Source organism: Adiantum capillus-veneris, chromosome 6, assembly GCF_014529385.1.
Source record: "Adiantum capillus-veneris isolate H3 chromosome 6, ASM1452938v2, whole genome shotgun sequence".
Classification (NCBI taxonomy): domain Eukaryota; kingdom Viridiplantae; phylum Streptophyta; class Polypodiopsida; order Polypodiales; family Pteridaceae; genus Adiantum; species Adiantum capillus-veneris.
Genome location: NC_140936.1, coordinates 156,068,962 through 156,086,766, shown reverse-complemented (window position 1 = coordinate 156,086,766; position 17,805 = coordinate 156,068,962). Strand labels below are relative to the sequence as shown.

Sequence of the window (17,805 nt, the reverse complement as noted above, 5' to 3'; positions counted from 1 at the left end):
GTTCAACCAAATAGATGGCTTCACAACATATCCAATGAGCTGGAAATGCAACTCTCGAGAAGAAAAGTTGAAGAAATTCAACCCCACGGCAAAGAGACGACTTTGGAGACTGAAATGCCTATAAGGGGGCTTTTTAGCTAAACTGATGACTTTTTAAGTTGAAAACTAGTTAGCAGGGCTTAGGGCACTAGCACAAAGCATTCTTTGCACAAAAAAGACCAACATTTCAAGAAAAGACATCGTACGCGTATGATGTCTCACAGCATGAACTTCACATCCATTTCAACATTTGAGTGCATAGCCTCATTCCACATGTTAATCACATCCTATGAACCAAGTATCATGAGAATTGGAGTTAGAAAACCCAAGGAAAAACAAAAAGACGCAAATTAGGCCATAAAATTGATTTTTGGTCCTAATTTTGTCCAAATAACTCCAAACTCAATGAAACTTTGTAGGATTGTTGATTAACACATCTACAAGCTATCTTGAACCAAAAAGCACCATTTTGACACAAAAGACATCATACGCGTATGATGTCTATTTGCACTTACAGAGCCAAAACTGCTCATTTGTCATCATACGTCCATTATATATATCTAATACATGCTACATATGAAATTTGGAACCATTTGGTCAAGTGGATCACCCCATTAGCTCAATTGAGGGAAAATCCTTCACTTAAAGCCTATTTTTGGCCCAAATCCAACATACTCAAGTCCAAACCAAGATTTGAGTAGAAACAGCCCTTCACTAGTACATGGGGAGTCCACAGAAACAATCCCATGCAAAATTGATGAAAAAGACATCATACGCGTATGATGTCTCCAGAGCCATTTTTAGCCCAAAATCTATCCAAACTTCATAAATCCACTGAATAAGCCTATCTAAAGCCAAATCCAAGCTTATAGAGAAATTTGGTCCAAAAATACACTAAAAGACATCATACGCGTATGATGTCTCACTATGTGATTTTGGCACCTCAGGGCTTCAACCACCAAATAGAAGTGATCTACATGCCATTTGAAAGTGAACCACCAAGTTTTATCCAATTTGGATCATAAAATCCAATTCCCTTTCAAAATTTTGCCAAGAGCCAGAACTGGACTAAACTGACCAAAACTTGACCAAATGGGATCCAAACTCAAATCCAAGCATATGATACTCATATGTACACTATCAGCTACAAGCACAACCAATATGAAGTCATTTTGACACAAAAGACATCATACGCGTATGATGTCTCCAGCATGATTTTGAGCCCATTTTGCATATTTTTTCACCTACCTTGCATCCTTAGGCCCTGAATAGCTCATGTTTCAATTTTCAAGTCATTTGAATAGTTAAAAGCTTCATTTCGGCTTTCAGTACTAAAAAGACGCTAACTTCTGAAATTGGAGTTACAGGATCCATGGATTCCGCCAAGTCATCGGCAACGAAGAGAAAAAGACCGACAATCAAAGATGCTCTTGCAGAAGCGGAACCCTTTGACATTCCAGCAGAAACCCTCAAGCCAACCAAAACTTGGGTGGAGGAAGCAGTATTGGAGAAAGAGGGAATAAAGATCTACCAGGGGACTTTCAGAGATCCTCAAGGGCAAGCGGTGGATGTATCGATGATCCCACAGGAATTGGTAGATTATAGCAGGTCAGAAGACATCAGCAGGTACCTGGAAAGGGCAGACTTGCACAATTTCTTCACCTCGAGACCATCAGGTGTGGATACAAGAAGAGTGTACGAGTTGGCAACATCCATTCAGAAGGATGGAAAAGCCACATTGACAGCCATGATGGAGAGAAAGTAGAAGTACAGATCACTCCACAGCTCATTGCAGACGCATTGAAGCTGCACAACAAAGGGAGCTTGGTCAGGGAAAGAAGGGAGGCCATAGAGGTCTATGGGTCCAAGAAGCAAAATGCAACCTATGGAGATATGGCGGACCCAAGAGCGGCAACCCTTTGCCGACTGTACAACCAGTTTCTCCATGTTTGCAGTAAGAGACCGCAAAAGTATACGACACCACCCCATGCCATTGCGACCACCATCACATGGGCATTAAAGAGCAATATGCCAAAAGAGGTGAATTACGCTCAACACATCCACGAGCAAGTAATTGCCATGCACAACCAGAAGCCAAAGTACATAGGAGGAGCGGAAATTCTGACAAGAATAGCTTATGAAGCTATTGGAGCTAGAGATCAGTGGCCAAAGGTTCCCTCCCAGAATGAGTGGCTTAGAGAAGGCGACGAGGAGGAAGAACAGCTCGAAGTATCCAAGAGGGCATCCACAAGAGCACGCCGGAAACTAAAAGTAGTTTCAGAACCTGCAGAGGATGTGGACGAGCCGCTTAAGAAGAAAGTAAAGAAGAAGGTTGCTCCCAAGCAAACCAAAAGTCAGAAAGCGGCAAGAATGGAAAGACTAGTGGAGCAGTTTAGAGCAGAAAGAGTTCTAAAGGGTGACTTTGAAGAAAAGTGGGTGCCAGAATCCACTAAAGTCGGAACTAGCTCAGCCAGGCCACATATTGATCAATACAATCAATATATTAAAGCTTATGAGGAGTCAGAGGCTATTCTGGAGCAACAACCTGTCGAGCCATACACTGAAGAGGAGGTACAACAATTAAAAGCTGAGCTGAAAAAAGACGACAAGGGGAAAAGGAAAGTAGATGAGTCTACTAAGCCTCAAGAGATAGACGGGCAAGCCGACAAAGGGAAAGCCAAGGAAGCTGAGGACAGATATCGCTCTATGACTGATGTACCAAGCCCGAAGAAGACGGAAAAAATTGTGGAGGAGACCACAGTAGAGGTGGACACAGAGGATTTGGAAAAGCCAGAGGCCGAGACCAAAGAAAAGAAGATAGATCCAGTTCAGAAAAAGAGAAATGATTATGAGGATCTGGTAGCTATAGGATACACTGAAGAAGAGGCCCTTGAGGCAGTTTATGGGATCACACTACAAAAACAAGATGAACGGAGAGGGACGGAGGAAAAGACAGAGAGTAAAAAAGAAAGTGAAGAGAAACTGGACGAACCGAACGTACTAGAAGAGCCAAAGCCAATGGAGGTGGTGGCAGAAAGAGCTTTAGAGTTGACAGATGAAGATGAAAAAGACATGCACATGGTGCATGAACTGCTCAGCAAGATAAAAGAAAGATCCAAGGCAAAGGAAGTAGAGATGGAGACAGCCAAACAAAGGGAAGCGGAGTTGCAGAGGAAATTAGAGAATGCTATGACTGAATCTGAAAGTCATAAAGCATCACTCTATGACACGAAAAACGAGAGAGACGGCTTGATACTCCAGCTAGCCGAGGCTTTAAGAGAAGTAACAAGTGCACAGGAAGCAAGGGAGCGGATAGAGGATGACTTGGAGGCGGCTAAGGATGAGCTCATTGAGCTAAGGGAGAGAGTCGAGCTTCAAGAAAGAACAATCACTAGACTCAGGACTACCCCTAGAGCTAGCAGAGCAGGAACCGAACAAGAGGGAGTTATCATACCAGCTTTGGAAGACCAGGTCCGAAGCTTACAAAGAGAGCTGAGATTAGAGCAAGTGCAAAGGTTGCACATTGTGGAGGGATCATTGGCCGCAGAGGAGAGGCTCACATTAGAAAATCAAACACTACGGACAGAGAATGAGGCCCTCCGCAAACAGCTCCAAGATCTACAAGAGCAACAAAGAAGAGAGACAGAGACACCACACGAAGAATCAGGTGGAGCAGCCATAGAGCTACCAGAAACTGGAGAGGCAACCACAATTGAAGATCCAGCGCCAGCTCAAGAGGTGGTCTCGACTTTAGGAATCTCTGAAGAAGAAGAACAAAGGCTCCATGATCAAATAGAAAAGTCAGCAGAGGAGAGTGCCAAGGCGGAAATGGAATGGGAGAGGAGACTCCTAATCTCCATTAGACTTCAGGGACTAGACACAAAAGTGCTCCATGAACAATGGATGCAACCCAGCCTGCCTTTCCCTTTGATGAAATTTGAAGTGCTAAAGACGAAAAAGAGAATAGAGGAGGAGCAGTATGTCGCTCTTTACGAAGGCGACATCACAAAGGAGGAACAATCAAAGAAGATAGTAGATTCACAACCTAAATGGAGGAAAGGTTGGCTGAACAAATACCCAGCCTACCTCATCTACTTGGTGGAGGCACCAAAGGAGATTCAGGAGGATGCAACCTTCTGCCCGGTGCCAAGAGTCAGAAACTGGAAAGAGCATGGCAGGATTGCAGAAAAGAAGCCAAATTGGCTTAATTACCCCAGGATGCCAGGACCAAAGGCACGAGAGAGAATAGGTAAAGCCTACATGGTGAAAACCCTAACGGGCACCATCAAGCTCTTTACTGGCTCTCCTGACCTTTCGTGTCAGATGCTCAAGAAAATCTGCAGGACTCTCTTAGCTTGCATTGAAGTGTTCGCGCCAGAAAAAGCCACGACCTCGAGTCTGCTATCGACGGCCGACACAGTGACTGATATGATGTACGATCTTTCATTGCAGCCTTCTCCAAAAGTGTTATACCTCCTATACCAAAGGATTATGTTTTTGCCTAGCTTCCACATGCAAACATTCGAAGAAGCTTTCTACACCGGCTTTTTCACCCACGAAAGCAAAATATTCGGCCCAACCTTGACCATCGGCAACCTACGATACGAATGACATTTGCAGATGCTCAAGACGACAGGACTTTATTGACCAAGCATAAAAGTCATGTCAGGGACGACATGAACGCGGAGGGGGGGAGTGTTGAGCCAGCAGAGGATCACACCCACATTTTTGCTCACACTCATAATTTTGTAACCATTGATTGTAATAAATGTCTTTCCGACATTAATTTTGATTTGAGCCATTCATTAAGTAATGGGACTCAATTGAGTTTCCAGCTTGTAATCCCGAAGTAATTTCACTTGCTGATGTAATTAGTTAGAGATGTTCTCACCTCCAAGGCTGAGGTATATAAGCCAAAGTTTTTGTAACCTAAGGGGATTCAGATTATTAATCAAAGTGAGTTTTTGAGCACCGTGACTGTGTCTGAGAGAGAGTGAGAGAGAGAGAGAGTCTTATCTACTTGTTACGCGAGCTACGGAGCCGCCATTGGAGAAGCGACACCGCCATTGTGTTAGCAACGGCGAGAGCTACGCACAGATACCAAGAGTGCGCGCTATCGGCTTCTATGTGTGGTAAGTTCCTACGAGCTTCGGTGTGAGTTTTCTTCCAACTCGTGTGTCGGAATGGAGTGTGCAACATATCTATAGAACCACAACGAGTAGAGCTACACATTGGTACCATCGGGGTCAAGTTTCGATCACCTGTATTTTTCGGCCTGTCTTCATACGCGTTTGCCGCACGGAGTGGTTATAGGTTGATTTTGCAATTCAAGTCTTTAGGGTGTTGTTCTTACCTAGTGTATAGACTTCCCCTTGAGTTTGAGATCGATTCAATGATTCTAGATCCTGTTTCGTATAGCATTCGTTCGTAGTAAGGATTTCAGTCACTTGCGTATTTTAGAACTTAGATTTGATTTCCTTAGTAGTGATTGTCATTAGAAGGTCGAGTAGGTGAATTGACACCCACCTAGTTGTTTCCATGCGCCTGCGGGTCAAGCTCCGTCCTCGTCTGACAAATTCTGTTGTTGGTTGAGTTCTCGCTATTTAGCTTCCGCTAGCGGCGTAACCGCCTTAACACGAGCACAAAGTAGCTTGAGACAACCCCACTGTAGTAAAATCAAGCCCCATGTATTTAGGGTTTAATACTTCTATGACAAATACTCCAATGCACATAGAGAAAGACGATCCTAAAATCGCGAGAGAGAGAGAGAGAGAGAGAGAGAGAGAGAGAGAGAGAGAGAGAGAGAGAGAGAGAGAGGAAAATTTTTATAGACCTTCATGAATGTTAATACTCCCTAAGCAAAAATTGGTAGGGCAATGGAAAAATTGCATGCACCATGATTTCTTTTAAATCATGGGAAAAATTTATAGGGAGGAAAATTTGTAGAGAGCTTGTGTGTGTGTATGTGTGTGTGTGTGTGTGTGTGTGTGTGTGTGTGTGAGAGAGAGAGAGAGAGAGAGAGAGAGAGAGAGAGAGAGAGAGAGAGAGAGAGAGAGAGAGCGGATTTGAGATGTACTACCTTTGCAAAAGGCCCAAATGATCTATGAGAGAAAAACATACATTAATCATACCTATGATACAATTATTTGAAACACGAATGAAACAAAAGAAACAACCCGAAAAGATTATGAGTGGTGGGTACAAAATGAGATAGTGACAAGCTAGAGGGGGTTTGAAGTGTGTGTGTGTGTGTGTGTGAGAGTGACAGAGAGCATGCCATTCAAAGTTGACCATTGGAAAGCAATGGAGATTGCAATATAGACAAGAGAGAGTGCCATGGTAGAGTTGCAAAGTTTGCAAAACTCTTTGAATATGTTATGGATGAAATCTATCATATTCTTAAAGGAATAACCTAGAAAAAAAAATGCTTTAGTACCTACCTCTTACAAAAAGTTTATGCTGATTCATTTCAAAAATTAGGTGCTGAGTGGGTTACAAAATGCACTAAGTAGGAGGAACTAAATAACTGCAGTGATCTATAGACTATAGGTTTTGCTATCTTGTCTACCCTTCCAAAAACAAAATAAGACATCACCCAAGCTATAGCCCTTATAGCTGATTAGGTTGGATTCTGACTGCCTTTGTTAGCATATCCTTAAGAATGGCCTTTGGAATTCGTGCTTGATGGATATGCATGTTGTTGTTGACATCTTGTCCAAGTACAATCAAGTACACAAAATAAAGATGCTTGCAAGCAAGAAAGGATGCTTTTTTTGCAAGCCTGCCTTGAAAATCAATGCACGAACAAGATGGGACATTCTGAATTATAACTTCTATGCATGATGTAGGGGCTCTACTGTGACCTGTCAGTAGTTCTATGGTAAAAATCTCTTTCTCTCCTTCCACTTCTACGCGGCTTCCAGTCAATTTTGCTGACATTTCTAATGCTGCATTAACTTGAGCATAGGCAGCCTTCGATACCCCTGGTCGATAGGGATAACTTTGATCTTCATTTTTGTTGGCATGGGGCTCTCTGTGATGCACCTCTTTGGGGATCAATGATTCCGTTGACACTCCAATCTCAAATCCTGCCTTCACAAGTGCACAAGCTTCTTGGATGTTGAGTTTGGTGCCCTTTGCAATAGGCCAAACATGCGGAGCGCATTCTGGTGGGTGTATGATGCTTGTGACCATTCTCCATGTATGCCTCACATCTGTGTTGCAAAAGTAGCAAAACTTTTGCTTCCGCCAAGAAGATAATTGATAGTCACTCCAAAAACATGGAGCCGGGTCTCCCGGTCTCTGCCTCAATCCACACTTCTTACCAGCTGTCCAATGGTTACACTCCACTCTACTTGATGTTGGTATCCTGCGAATAGCCCACTTTGTGTCATGGACATTTTGCTCTAGAGCTTGCAACAATTCACTGCATGGTTGCTCATGTGCTGCATTTGACGTCTTATCTTGCGTGACATAATTATACTCAGGCCTGTGGCTACAAATGCTTGTATCCATATCCATTAATGGTCGCTTGGCACGCATTGTCCTCTTCTCACCCTTGAAATTAACTCTGTTATTGAACATTGGAGTACCCATGGAAGCATCATCCACTGCCCTAGAGGTGGCTGCTGGTGATGGACTAGTCTGCATCCTTGACATGGCTCTGTCAACTAAAATTTCCAAAGTTGGCCCCCCTCCAATATATTTACCATCCAAGAAGGCTAGACGTCGGGCACACTGAAGATAGGCATTAATAAGATCAGTGACACATGCATCATAAAGACTAATTTTTTGCTTGTACCCCTCTCCAGCCAACCAACTTGCATGTTTACTCTCAAAGAGGTTGGTCCTTGGAATCAATGCATTCATTATGGGCTCCCCATCCTTGACCATCATATGTCCCCAATGGCTAACCCTGAAATGCCACCAACTCAACCAACTATCTAGCTTTGGTATGTTTTTATCTGTTGTCTTGCCTGTTGCCCACCAGCTCCTACTCCTACGAAATTGCTCGAGTGCCGCATCTGTTGTTTAAGACAATCTCCACTTCTCACACATCTCTTTATGCTTTGATTGGTACTGGGAGTGGATATACCTCTGTGTGTGCACCCTCAAATTATCCCCCCAGTGCCATAGACAAGACCTTTCCCGACCCACCATTTCCTTCTTGTCCCCGAACACATATCTCACTGCATTCGAATTTGCTCCTGCCTCATCTGACATGAATCCTTGAAAATTGGCAGGCCTATCTGTGTGCTCAATCATAACCTGGTTCATAGATTCCCAAAACATTATTTGTGCTTCCTCATCCTCTTCTTTGAACTCGCATGTGGCAATAGTTAGAAGCTCTCCAATCCTAATAACATTACAAAGCCATGAGCCAAGGTATACAATAGTTTACACAATTAGTATCCACATCCACTTATTTATTTTTTAATACTTATTTGTTACTTACGTGTGATCATAAACATGTGCTCCCATTGTGTGCCAGCCTCCTTCTATTCGATGGACATGGTCAAAACAAACCCATGATAATCGGAGGTCTTCATGTCCATCTCTATCCATCCTTCTGACCACATCTACTCCTGAACCTGGGCAGTAGTAGACATCTTGAATATGAAGGACCGCTCTTGTGATGTTGATGCTTGCAACGGAAATCGAGAGCCATGGAAGAACTGAAAGTGGCACTTTCTCTTTAGTTCAAGAATTGCATCATATCCATCACCCATTGGTCGAGTGGTCCTTCTACACTGCATCACCATTTGCTTTACCCTACAACATACATAATCATGGGTGAACCAATTTTTCAAGAATACAAGTGTTTTGGTGCTTATAAGTTGAAAACTTACTTCTTCATGTTGACAAGGGTAAGCAATTCTTGGGACATCTCATGGACCTCCTTCTCACTTATAAAATCCCCACTTGTAATATTGTCATCTGTGAAGGCCTTGAGCACCATCTCTCTAGCCAATATCATTTGTACCTTCCTAGGGACTGCTCTATTGTCCATTGTCACTGCCTTAGCTACTAAGGCTTTTATGTTCCGAATTGATGCTCTAGACATTCCCTTAGGGACGATGTGTTTGTGCTTGCCATGGTGCATAAATAGCCTACTATGGCAAGAATCCCTAGGCATAAAGTAGTAAACTGTTGCTGGACAATCTTTCACACACATGGGAACATGCTTGCAAAAAAAGCATTCCAAATTTCCATAGCTCCCCATGGCTAGGCAGCCATTCTTTGGGAGCTTGGACAACTGACCATTCCAATGTTGCTTGTTAGTTTGATTAGTTCTGCTCCTAAATGAGCATCGCTCATTCATGCATTGGAAAACCCCTCCACAAAAACTCTTCCTAAGGACAAAAGATTTTTGAGTTCTTGTCTGAGTTTGTGGTTTTGTCCACAAATTTCCCTCATACTTTTGCTCCATACCCTCCATTGACTTCCCCTCAATCATTTCATAGATGCAGAATTCTTGGTAGGTTTTTGGTAGATCTTTGACCTTGCCCTTGTATTCACACTCTTGCATAATAGTGTGAAGCACATCATTGGGAGGGAGTGTACGGATGATCTGGAATGCAGAAACTGCTGTCTCAAAATTTAGAGTTTCTTCATCTAGCTTATCAAATTCAACATGATCTTCATTTTCCTCATCATCATCAATTTGTCTGCAAGAGAGCAAAAAAAATAGTGAAGAATTGTTCAAATTCAAACCTTCCAAAATGATCTTGGACTTACATGCACTTACATTGGTGCAGGTGATGGACCAATTGGAGATGACTCAGGGGTCTGAAAGATGTCTTCTAGTCTTGCAGTGTAATTTTTAGATAATGATTCCTCCAAGATGAAGTATGCCTCCATATAAACCCCCGCATAGGTGGGAAGAGGTGCCAAAACATTAAACTCTTGTCCCTCCTGAACAAGAGCCTCGACAATGACCCTAGTTGTACCACACAACTTCTCTTGCAGGAGCTTGATGGGAAGGAGGCATTTTCCATGGATGAATGGAATGTTGATGGACTGTCCGGACACAGATTGCAAAAAATTTTAGCTTCCCTGCATAAAAGAGAACTTTCAATCAGATCAACACCATATCCATAGTTAATAATTTTGAGTAAATTGAACACGTGTCAAGTCAATCTGTACCAACAACTCTGTAAAGTTAACAATTTCACATTCATTCAAAAACACTACTGTCTCAATCCGGGTTTTTTTTTAAAATGAAATTCTGACAAATGCTTAAAAAATGTTAGTCTTGAGAAATGTTTTAAAAAACATTAATCTAGCAAAATGGTCGTAAAAGTTAATAATTTCATAGACATTCAAAAACACTACTATCAATCCCAGTTTTTTTTTAAAAATGAAATTCTGAGAAATGTTTTAAAAATGTTAATCTTGAGACATGTTTAAGAATACGTTAATCTGAAGAAACAGTTGAAGAAAGTTAGTTTGGTTTTTTAATTATATTCTAACTTTTCAAAACATTTTTATTGCCCTTCAAATGTTCAACTTTTGAAATGCACACTGCTTATTCTTAATCGTTCATATTGTTTGCCTGGTTTCCATCCTTTGCAACGCCATGAGGAAGGCAAGGCTCTTGCAAACGTCGCCACTGGCCAAATACTTCCACCCCTTAAGACCCAAGAAAACAGCAAAGGTAAGCTTAACCTTTTGATTTAAGGACCATCTTTCTCAAATCTTTAAGCACGCTGAGTGCGCTTAAAGATCTGAGAAAAGAGAAGGTGAATTTGACAGCAAATGAGAGCATTTGAGTTGAGCGTAGGTGTGAGAGGAATGGAAGATTCCTGTTGCTGTGTGTATTGAGCTGTTGCTGTGTGTATTGAGCTGTTGCTGTGTGTATTGAGCAGGTGGTAGCACTGTTGAAGCTTGCATCACTACTAGTTCGTGGTAGCAATAGAGCTCACAGACAGAGAGAGAGAGAGAGAGAGAGAGAGAGAGAGAGAGAGAGAGAGAGAGAGAGAGAGAGAGAGAGAGAGAGAGAGAGAGAGAGAGAGCTCCTATGAGAGACACTGTGTATAGTAAAGCTCCCTTAACACCTCAAACAGCGTGAGATGCAGGTGTGAGTTGTCGATGGAGAACTGGAGAGCAAAGCCAGGAGGGGTCAGCGTGACTGCGAATGGAGAACACACACACACACACACACACACACACACACACACACACACACACACACAAAGTCACTTACATGTTTGCAGAAAGAACAGATAGATTCTTCACATAAAGCTCCAGGAGAATGGAGAAGAGCAAAATGATAAGTGGTAGTATAGAGGTGGTGCGAGATTTGTAAAGTGATAAATGTGCCAGCTGTAATGATTTCAACTCGCCATAATGACTCTAACACACCACAACTACCCATAATTTAGTTAATGGCTGGAGCGAGATTCGTGGTGATAATGTGTCGATCGTAATGATTTTAACTTGCCATAATGACTCTAACGCAACACAACTACCCATAATTTAGTTAATGGCTGATGTTGTCCTTTCCAATGTGTCTGATTCAGTCATTCATATGGCTTTTAACTAGATTTCATATAATCGAGAATTTTCATTCTTTCAAAGTGTTTATGCACTTCACAAGATCGAATTGTGAGGATGGTAAGTGTGAGGCAGATATTATGAGTATGGTAACTATGCCTAAGAGAAGGAAAATTGTGCAGGGTGCAGGGGATTCCGGAGCAATATACAAGAGAAGAGGTAGACCATCAAAGCAGGACAACTTCAATAGGTCAATTGCAAGAGCAGGTAATCAAGAGCATTCTCAAGTAAGTCAAAAGGATGTTGAAGATGTTGAGGAAAATGGTGGTGCTGAGGAGCTGGTTGATAGTATTGTTCATGACTTGGAGCAAGAAAACGTTGAGAAGGTAGTGGATCAAGTTGCTATGAGAGAGAGGAGCAGGGAGCTGATACTCAGAGAACTCAAGAAGATGATAAGAGCGAGGAGGTGGTAGTTGAGAAACATGACCAGGTGACTAAGGGGCAACGTGATGATGAGGTGACTGAGGGGCAACATGATGAGGAGGAGGGGCAACATGATGATGAGGTGACTGCGTGGCAAGATGATGAGGAGGAGGGGCAACATGATGATGAGGTGACTGAGGGGAAACATGATGATGAGGTGACTGAGTGGCAACAAGATGATGAGGTGACAGAAGGCCAGAATATCTCCAATCTTGCAGGGGGGAGAAGAAACAAATTAGAGGTGTTTGGTAAGATCCTTGAGATCTCTACACCACAGGCATTCCTTGAAAGAATCAGTCACATTTTCTGGACCACCCCCTAGGATCCCATTATGCAGGTTACAGTCTAGTGAAGCCATTAGAAAAGTAAGCCCTTCCACCGAAAGATCACTCACAAGAAGTTTTATTAAGATGGGAGGATATCTTGAGAGCAAGGGAGCCTTTACTGTCTCCATTATTGATCTAGAGGGGGAGGAGACACCAATCACTCAAGAAAGGATAGATTCTTGGGATGACTGCTGGAAAACAATTAATGAAAGATTTGAGAGGTCCCTTGATTTAGAGACAGAGTGGGGACCCTACTTGAAAGGAAAGATGGTCCATGTCCTGGATGGCAACAATCGTCTGCATGCATGGATGGAATGCATTAAACAAGGTATTCTTTAACTTAATCTCCTTTAAGAACTTTTGTTGTGTTGATTGCACTATTTTAATATAATTGTACAATTATGCAATACAGGGTTTGAGAACGACCTGTCTAGACATTGCTTTGTGGTCTGCCACTTTTTGCAGTTTGCAAAGACTGATGTGGGGGAATTAATGTTTTCCTTGGCAAGATTGAACAAGTAAGATGATGTTGGGCATCTACTATTCTCCTTGAAAATTTTAATTGTTGTCTTGGAGTTATTGATATTCTTTTTTGTTTTAATGCTACAGGATGAACGATTATGCATATGTGCCAACCACATTTGGAGATAGGTTGTTCCAATTGAGAAGGCTAGGAGAGGCAGACAAGACTACTCTCTTGGATGGTTTGTCTATTGAAGACAGAGCATGGGTGGAGAAAGAAATGCAGGTTGTTTCATCTCAGGGGAAAAGGAGTTGGTTTACACTCCCTGTGCAAATAATGACATGGTTGCTCTTTAAGGATGAGATGGAACAGAAGATTGAAGAGTTGGCTAAGGGAATGGATGAAACTGGTAGGCCAAGGTGATAAAGAAGATGGAGATTACCTATAGGGGAAAGACCTCCAAGTATGCAAGGATTGCAGATCCTGCAAATGGAGAGAAGTTTTGGTGTGCTACTCTGTCCTTGCCTTGGCATGAACCGAGTGCGCATATTGCGACTGAAGAGAAACTCAACATGATTGGAAATGCTTGCATAACAGATGTGGATAAGGCACACATTGTGAAATTGTTAGATAGCTCACAAGTATCAATTCGATCCTTGGAGTGCCTTCCCAATGACAAAGCTAAAGTTAGGGATTGGCTCCACATGTATTGCTTTTGGTTGCAAGTCAATCAATATGGTCTAGGTCTATTACTAGACATTCAAAATGCTGATCGAGTAAGGCTGCCATTGGAACATCGATTCAGCAACTTTGTCATGCTTTGCCGAAGAAATTACTTCAATAGAGAATTTCGCGTTGTGGAAGGTGGCATTAAGTCGACCAATGCCATGAATGAGCAACCCGGATTACACAATGCAACCCGTCGAGTTGTTTATAGGTTTGTTAATTTGTATGGTTCAATTTTTTAGTCCTCATTAAACTAGTACTCAGTAGTTGGTGTGTGTTTAGATGGCTACTCAAGGAGATTGCACTACACATGCTTGATGAGATGCCCCCCTTGGCAAGTGGATGGACATATGCAGATAACCCTACGTTCATGTATTCCGATGTGAAGCTTGGAAGGGTAAGCGATGCATTACATTGCATTTTTTATGTTAACTCTTAACGCATAGGGAGATTATGCTAAATAATAGTTGTTGATTGTTTAGTCCTTGTCCACCATAGAGAAAGCCAAGTGTCCGTGGTGGCTAGACATGGTTAAGAACCATGTTCCGGATGAGGAGTTGGAATTATTTCAGCAACATAAAGCAGCCCTTCAACTTACAACTACTACGAATAGTGTCCTGGAAGAGGAGATGACGGCAACTTCTCAAGTAGTAGAATCCACTGCATCAGCATCATTTCGTAAGACACTTCCTATAAATCTTGGTAGGGAAGTCGTACATAGGGCATTACAAGCAAACAAGGCTATAGAGGATGGCAAGATGCAAGGGCAACATCAAAGCGCAAGTAGCAGTGGAGGGCTAAGAGAAAATGATGACATAATCAATGAAACATTGGAACCTACAGGTAGTGTTGATGCCTTTGCTTTGTCTATCTAATATGATCCATGGAGTGTTGTGGTTGTTGATACATTTTCTTAAATCTAAAAGCTTTGATTTGTAGGCACTATTTACGTTTTCAACATTTCTGTTGAAGAGCTTGTTCATATTATTGAATATCCCCAACAAGCAGAGCAAATGGGGCTTGAGGTGTTAGAGGCCTTCAATGTAGTTTGTAGCCAAGGCACTGTGAAGGGCACTCAGCTAGACTTGTGTATAGACCTCATATTTGCAGATTTTCCATCTAACGTGGCTGTCGAGGGATGCTTTTGCAATAAAGTTCCGTCTTGGAACAAGATAGTGGATAACCTGTATGACACCACATTTCAGCTTGCAGACTCATGCTTGAGTGATAGGGGGTTTTTTGTTTGTTTGTACACCATGGAGGAAGGGGTGAAAGTCGAGCAAGCTGGCAAGAAAAAAGGGTTTAAGATATATCATCGTCAGGTTGTGAGATGCACACCACCTATTGGAAAGAGGTTGGGACCCATTGTCACACAGGTACAAGTAATTGATTCTTGATTTAATGTGCAATAGAATTTAGTGTGGCATCCTATTCTTTAATGACATGTATGACATAAAGCTTTCTATTTGAATAGGTGAATTGCTTGATCTTGTCTGCTTTTGTTCGTTGTTCGACAACTTGTGTGTATCGTATACATCATGATCAGTTGCCAGAATTGAAACTTGGTGTGGTGACCTTCAATTTGGATTGGACCTTATCTTCGATATGTGAGTTGACTCTATCATTTACTTGTTTATATGCCTAATCCATCATTTATATATATATATATATATATATATATATATATATATATATATATATATATATATATATATGCCATTAAAGTAAGTAAAATGTGTATTCAGATCAGAGTACTGAAGCAGATTTAGTAAAGAGGAAAGGAAAGCCATGAGAGGGGTGGTTGTCAAAGAGGTCAAAAGCTTGTGAAGTACATAATCGCACTTTTTAGCCGTCCATAGGATGTAGTCCTTGACATATTTGCTGGCACGGGTACACTTGGCTTGGCAGCTGGCTTCATGGATGAATGTCATTATGTTTGAGAGGGATGAGCGCATATATGATCGCTTGTTGAAGCCATTTGGAGTCAAGGTATGTTAGGAGTAGGTTCGTTGAAAATTATAAGTTGATTGACAAGAGGGTATGTATTAAGCAATTGTGTATTTTTTTGCAGATGGATTGATTTTAAAGGGTCGCAATGTAGTTGAAGATTGGATCCAGCCAAGCTTCACATTTTCTTTTTGCTATTCTCTTAAATGATTGTGCTCAAACTTAGACTCACTGGCAATGTTGTAGATTTCTTCAAAACTACCTTTCTTTTATGGTTGTATAAGAACGGTCGAATATGGTACTCGTGTGTTTGATGGTTGTATAAGAACAGTCGAATATGGTACTCGTGTGTTGATGGGGCTGTTTTTTTGGGATAAAAACGCTATTCTTTAGGCTGATTTGGGGCTAATCTGGGGCTGTTTTTTTGGGCTAAAATCGCTAATTTTGTAGGCTGATTGGTGGCGGATTTGGGGCTAAAAATGCTAATTCTTTTAGGCTGATTGGGTGGCGGATTTGGGTTGTTTTTTGAGCTAAAAACGCTAATTCTTTAGGCTGATTTGGTGTGATTTGGGCTGATCTTGTCTGGGATGTCGTCATGGAGGGCATTGACTACGGATATGCCCAACATAAGCGAAAAAGGCGAGGAAGCTTAGGGCTGTTTTGAGCATATGCAATGCAAGGACGCCTCTCAAATGCGATCACCTAATCTTGCATCTTCACGGCATATGCCATTACGGAAGACACTAATATGGGCAAAATAGTTCATATGATATTGTTAGTCAAGGGCTATGAAAAACGATGTCTTCTTGGAATTGCCTTGGTCGACGTGTATGCCAATGTGCTCTATCTCAGCAAGCACAAAAGGTGGTTGAGGAGTTGTTGTCAGTGATGTCGTCTCATGGAGTGCATGATTGCGGTATATGCCAACACGAAAAAAGGCCAAAAAAGCTTTAGGGCTGTTTTTAGCATATGCAATGCAAGGACTTCTCATGGAATGCACTGATTGCGTGATATTCTCAACACAGGAAAGGCCAAGAATAGGAGCTAAAAATGCTGATTTTCTAGGCTGATTTGATGGATCATTTAGAGGCTAAAAACGCTAAGTTTTAGGGCTGATTTGGTGGTTGATTAGGGACTGATCTTGTCTGGATGTCGTCTCATGGAGTGCATTGACTGCGGGATATGCCCAACACGAGAGGGAAAGGAGAGGAAGCTTAGGACTGTTTTCAGCATATGCAATGCAAGGACGTCTCTCCAAATGCGATCGTCTACGCTTGCATCTTCAAGACATGTGGCATTATGCAAAAGGCTAATATGGGTGAAAGAATTTCGATCATATTGTTAGGCAAACATTTCTGGAAAAAGATGTCGTGCTTGGCATTGCCTTGGTCAACATGTAAGCGAAACGTGCTCCACCTCAGCAAGCACCAAAGGTGGTCGAGGAGTTGCTTGTCAGGTATGTCATCTCATATAGTGCACTGATTGCGAGATATGCCCAACACGGGAAAGTCCAAAACAGGGAGCTAAAAATTGCTGTAATTTTGGGCTGATTTGATGGCGGATTTGGGGCTGATCTGGGGCTGTTTTTTTGGGCTAAAAACGCTAATTTTTTAGGTTGATTTGGTACCTGATTTGGGGCTGTTTTCTTGGTTTAAAAACGCTAATTTTCTAGGCTGATTCGGTGGCGGATTTGGGGCTGATCTGGGGCTGTTTTTTTGGGCTAAAAACGCTATTTCTTTAGGCTGATTTGGTGGGTGATCTTGTCTGGGATGTCGTCTCATGGAGTGCATTGACTACGGATATGCCCAACATAAGCGAAAAAGGCGAGGAAGCTTAGGGCTGTTTTGAGCATATGCAATGCAAGGACACCTCTCCAAATGCGATCACCTAATCTTGTATCTTCACGGCCGCTATGCCATTACGCAAGACACTAATATGGGCAAAATAGTTCAGATGATATTGTTAGTCAAGGGCTATTGAAAAACGATGTCTTTCTTGGAATTGCCTTGGTCGACGTGTATGCCAAATGTGCTCTACCTCAGCAAGCACAAAAGGTGGTCGAGGAGTTTCTTGTCAAGGATGTCGTCTCATGGAGTGCACTAATTGCGGGATATGCCCAACACGAAAAAGGCCAAAAAGCTTAGGGCTGTTTTTAGCATATGCAATGCGAGGACTTCTCATGGAATGCACTGATTGCGTGATATTCTCAACACAGGAAAGGCCAAGAATAGGAGCTAAAAACGCTGATTTTTTGGGCTGATTTGATGGATCATTTAGAGGCTAAAAACGTTGAGTTTTAGGGCTGATTTGGTGATTAGGGACCGA

At 42.1% G+C, this 17,805-nt stretch overlaps 1 protein-coding gene and 2 pseudogenes across 2 annotated transcripts; 1 reads left to right on the top strand and 2 right to left on the bottom strand.

Annotated features, from left to right (window-relative positions):
- Positions 1-5,991: 5,991 nt before the first annotated feature.
- On the bottom strand, positions 5,992-7,966 carry LOC147456556 (uncharacterized). The gene has a single exon (XM_086514987.1). It carries the CDS (start codon positions 7,933-7,935, stop codon positions 6,649-6,651), a length of 1,287 nt encoding a protein of 428 aa, XP_086371113.1. The 5' UTR covers positions 7,936-7,966; the 3' UTR covers positions 5,992-6,648.
- A 493-nt stretch (positions 7,967-8,459) lies between these two features.
- LOC147456555 (uncharacterized) lies at positions 8,460-9,579 on the bottom strand (annotated as a pseudogene).
- Positions 9,580-10,500: 921 nt separating this feature from the next.
- On the top strand, positions 10,501-15,531 carry LOC147456554 (uncharacterized; annotated as a pseudogene). The gene is made up of 10 exons (XR_015188466.1): positions 10,501-10,696; positions 11,718-11,754; positions 11,845-12,672; positions 12,757-12,862; positions 12,954-13,744; positions 13,816-13,930; positions 14,016-14,376; positions 14,473-14,909; positions 15,008-15,140; positions 15,286-15,531. The product of XR_015188466.1 is annotated as an uncharacterized LOC147456554 (transcript).
- The last annotated feature ends 2,274 nt before the right edge of the window (positions 15,532-17,805 follow it).

Excerpts from the sequence above, each read along its gene's own strand:
- LOC147456556 (XM_086514987.1), bottom strand. The coding sequence starts at position 7,935 with ATGATGGTCAAGGATGGGGAGCCCATAATGAATGCATTGATTCCAAGG.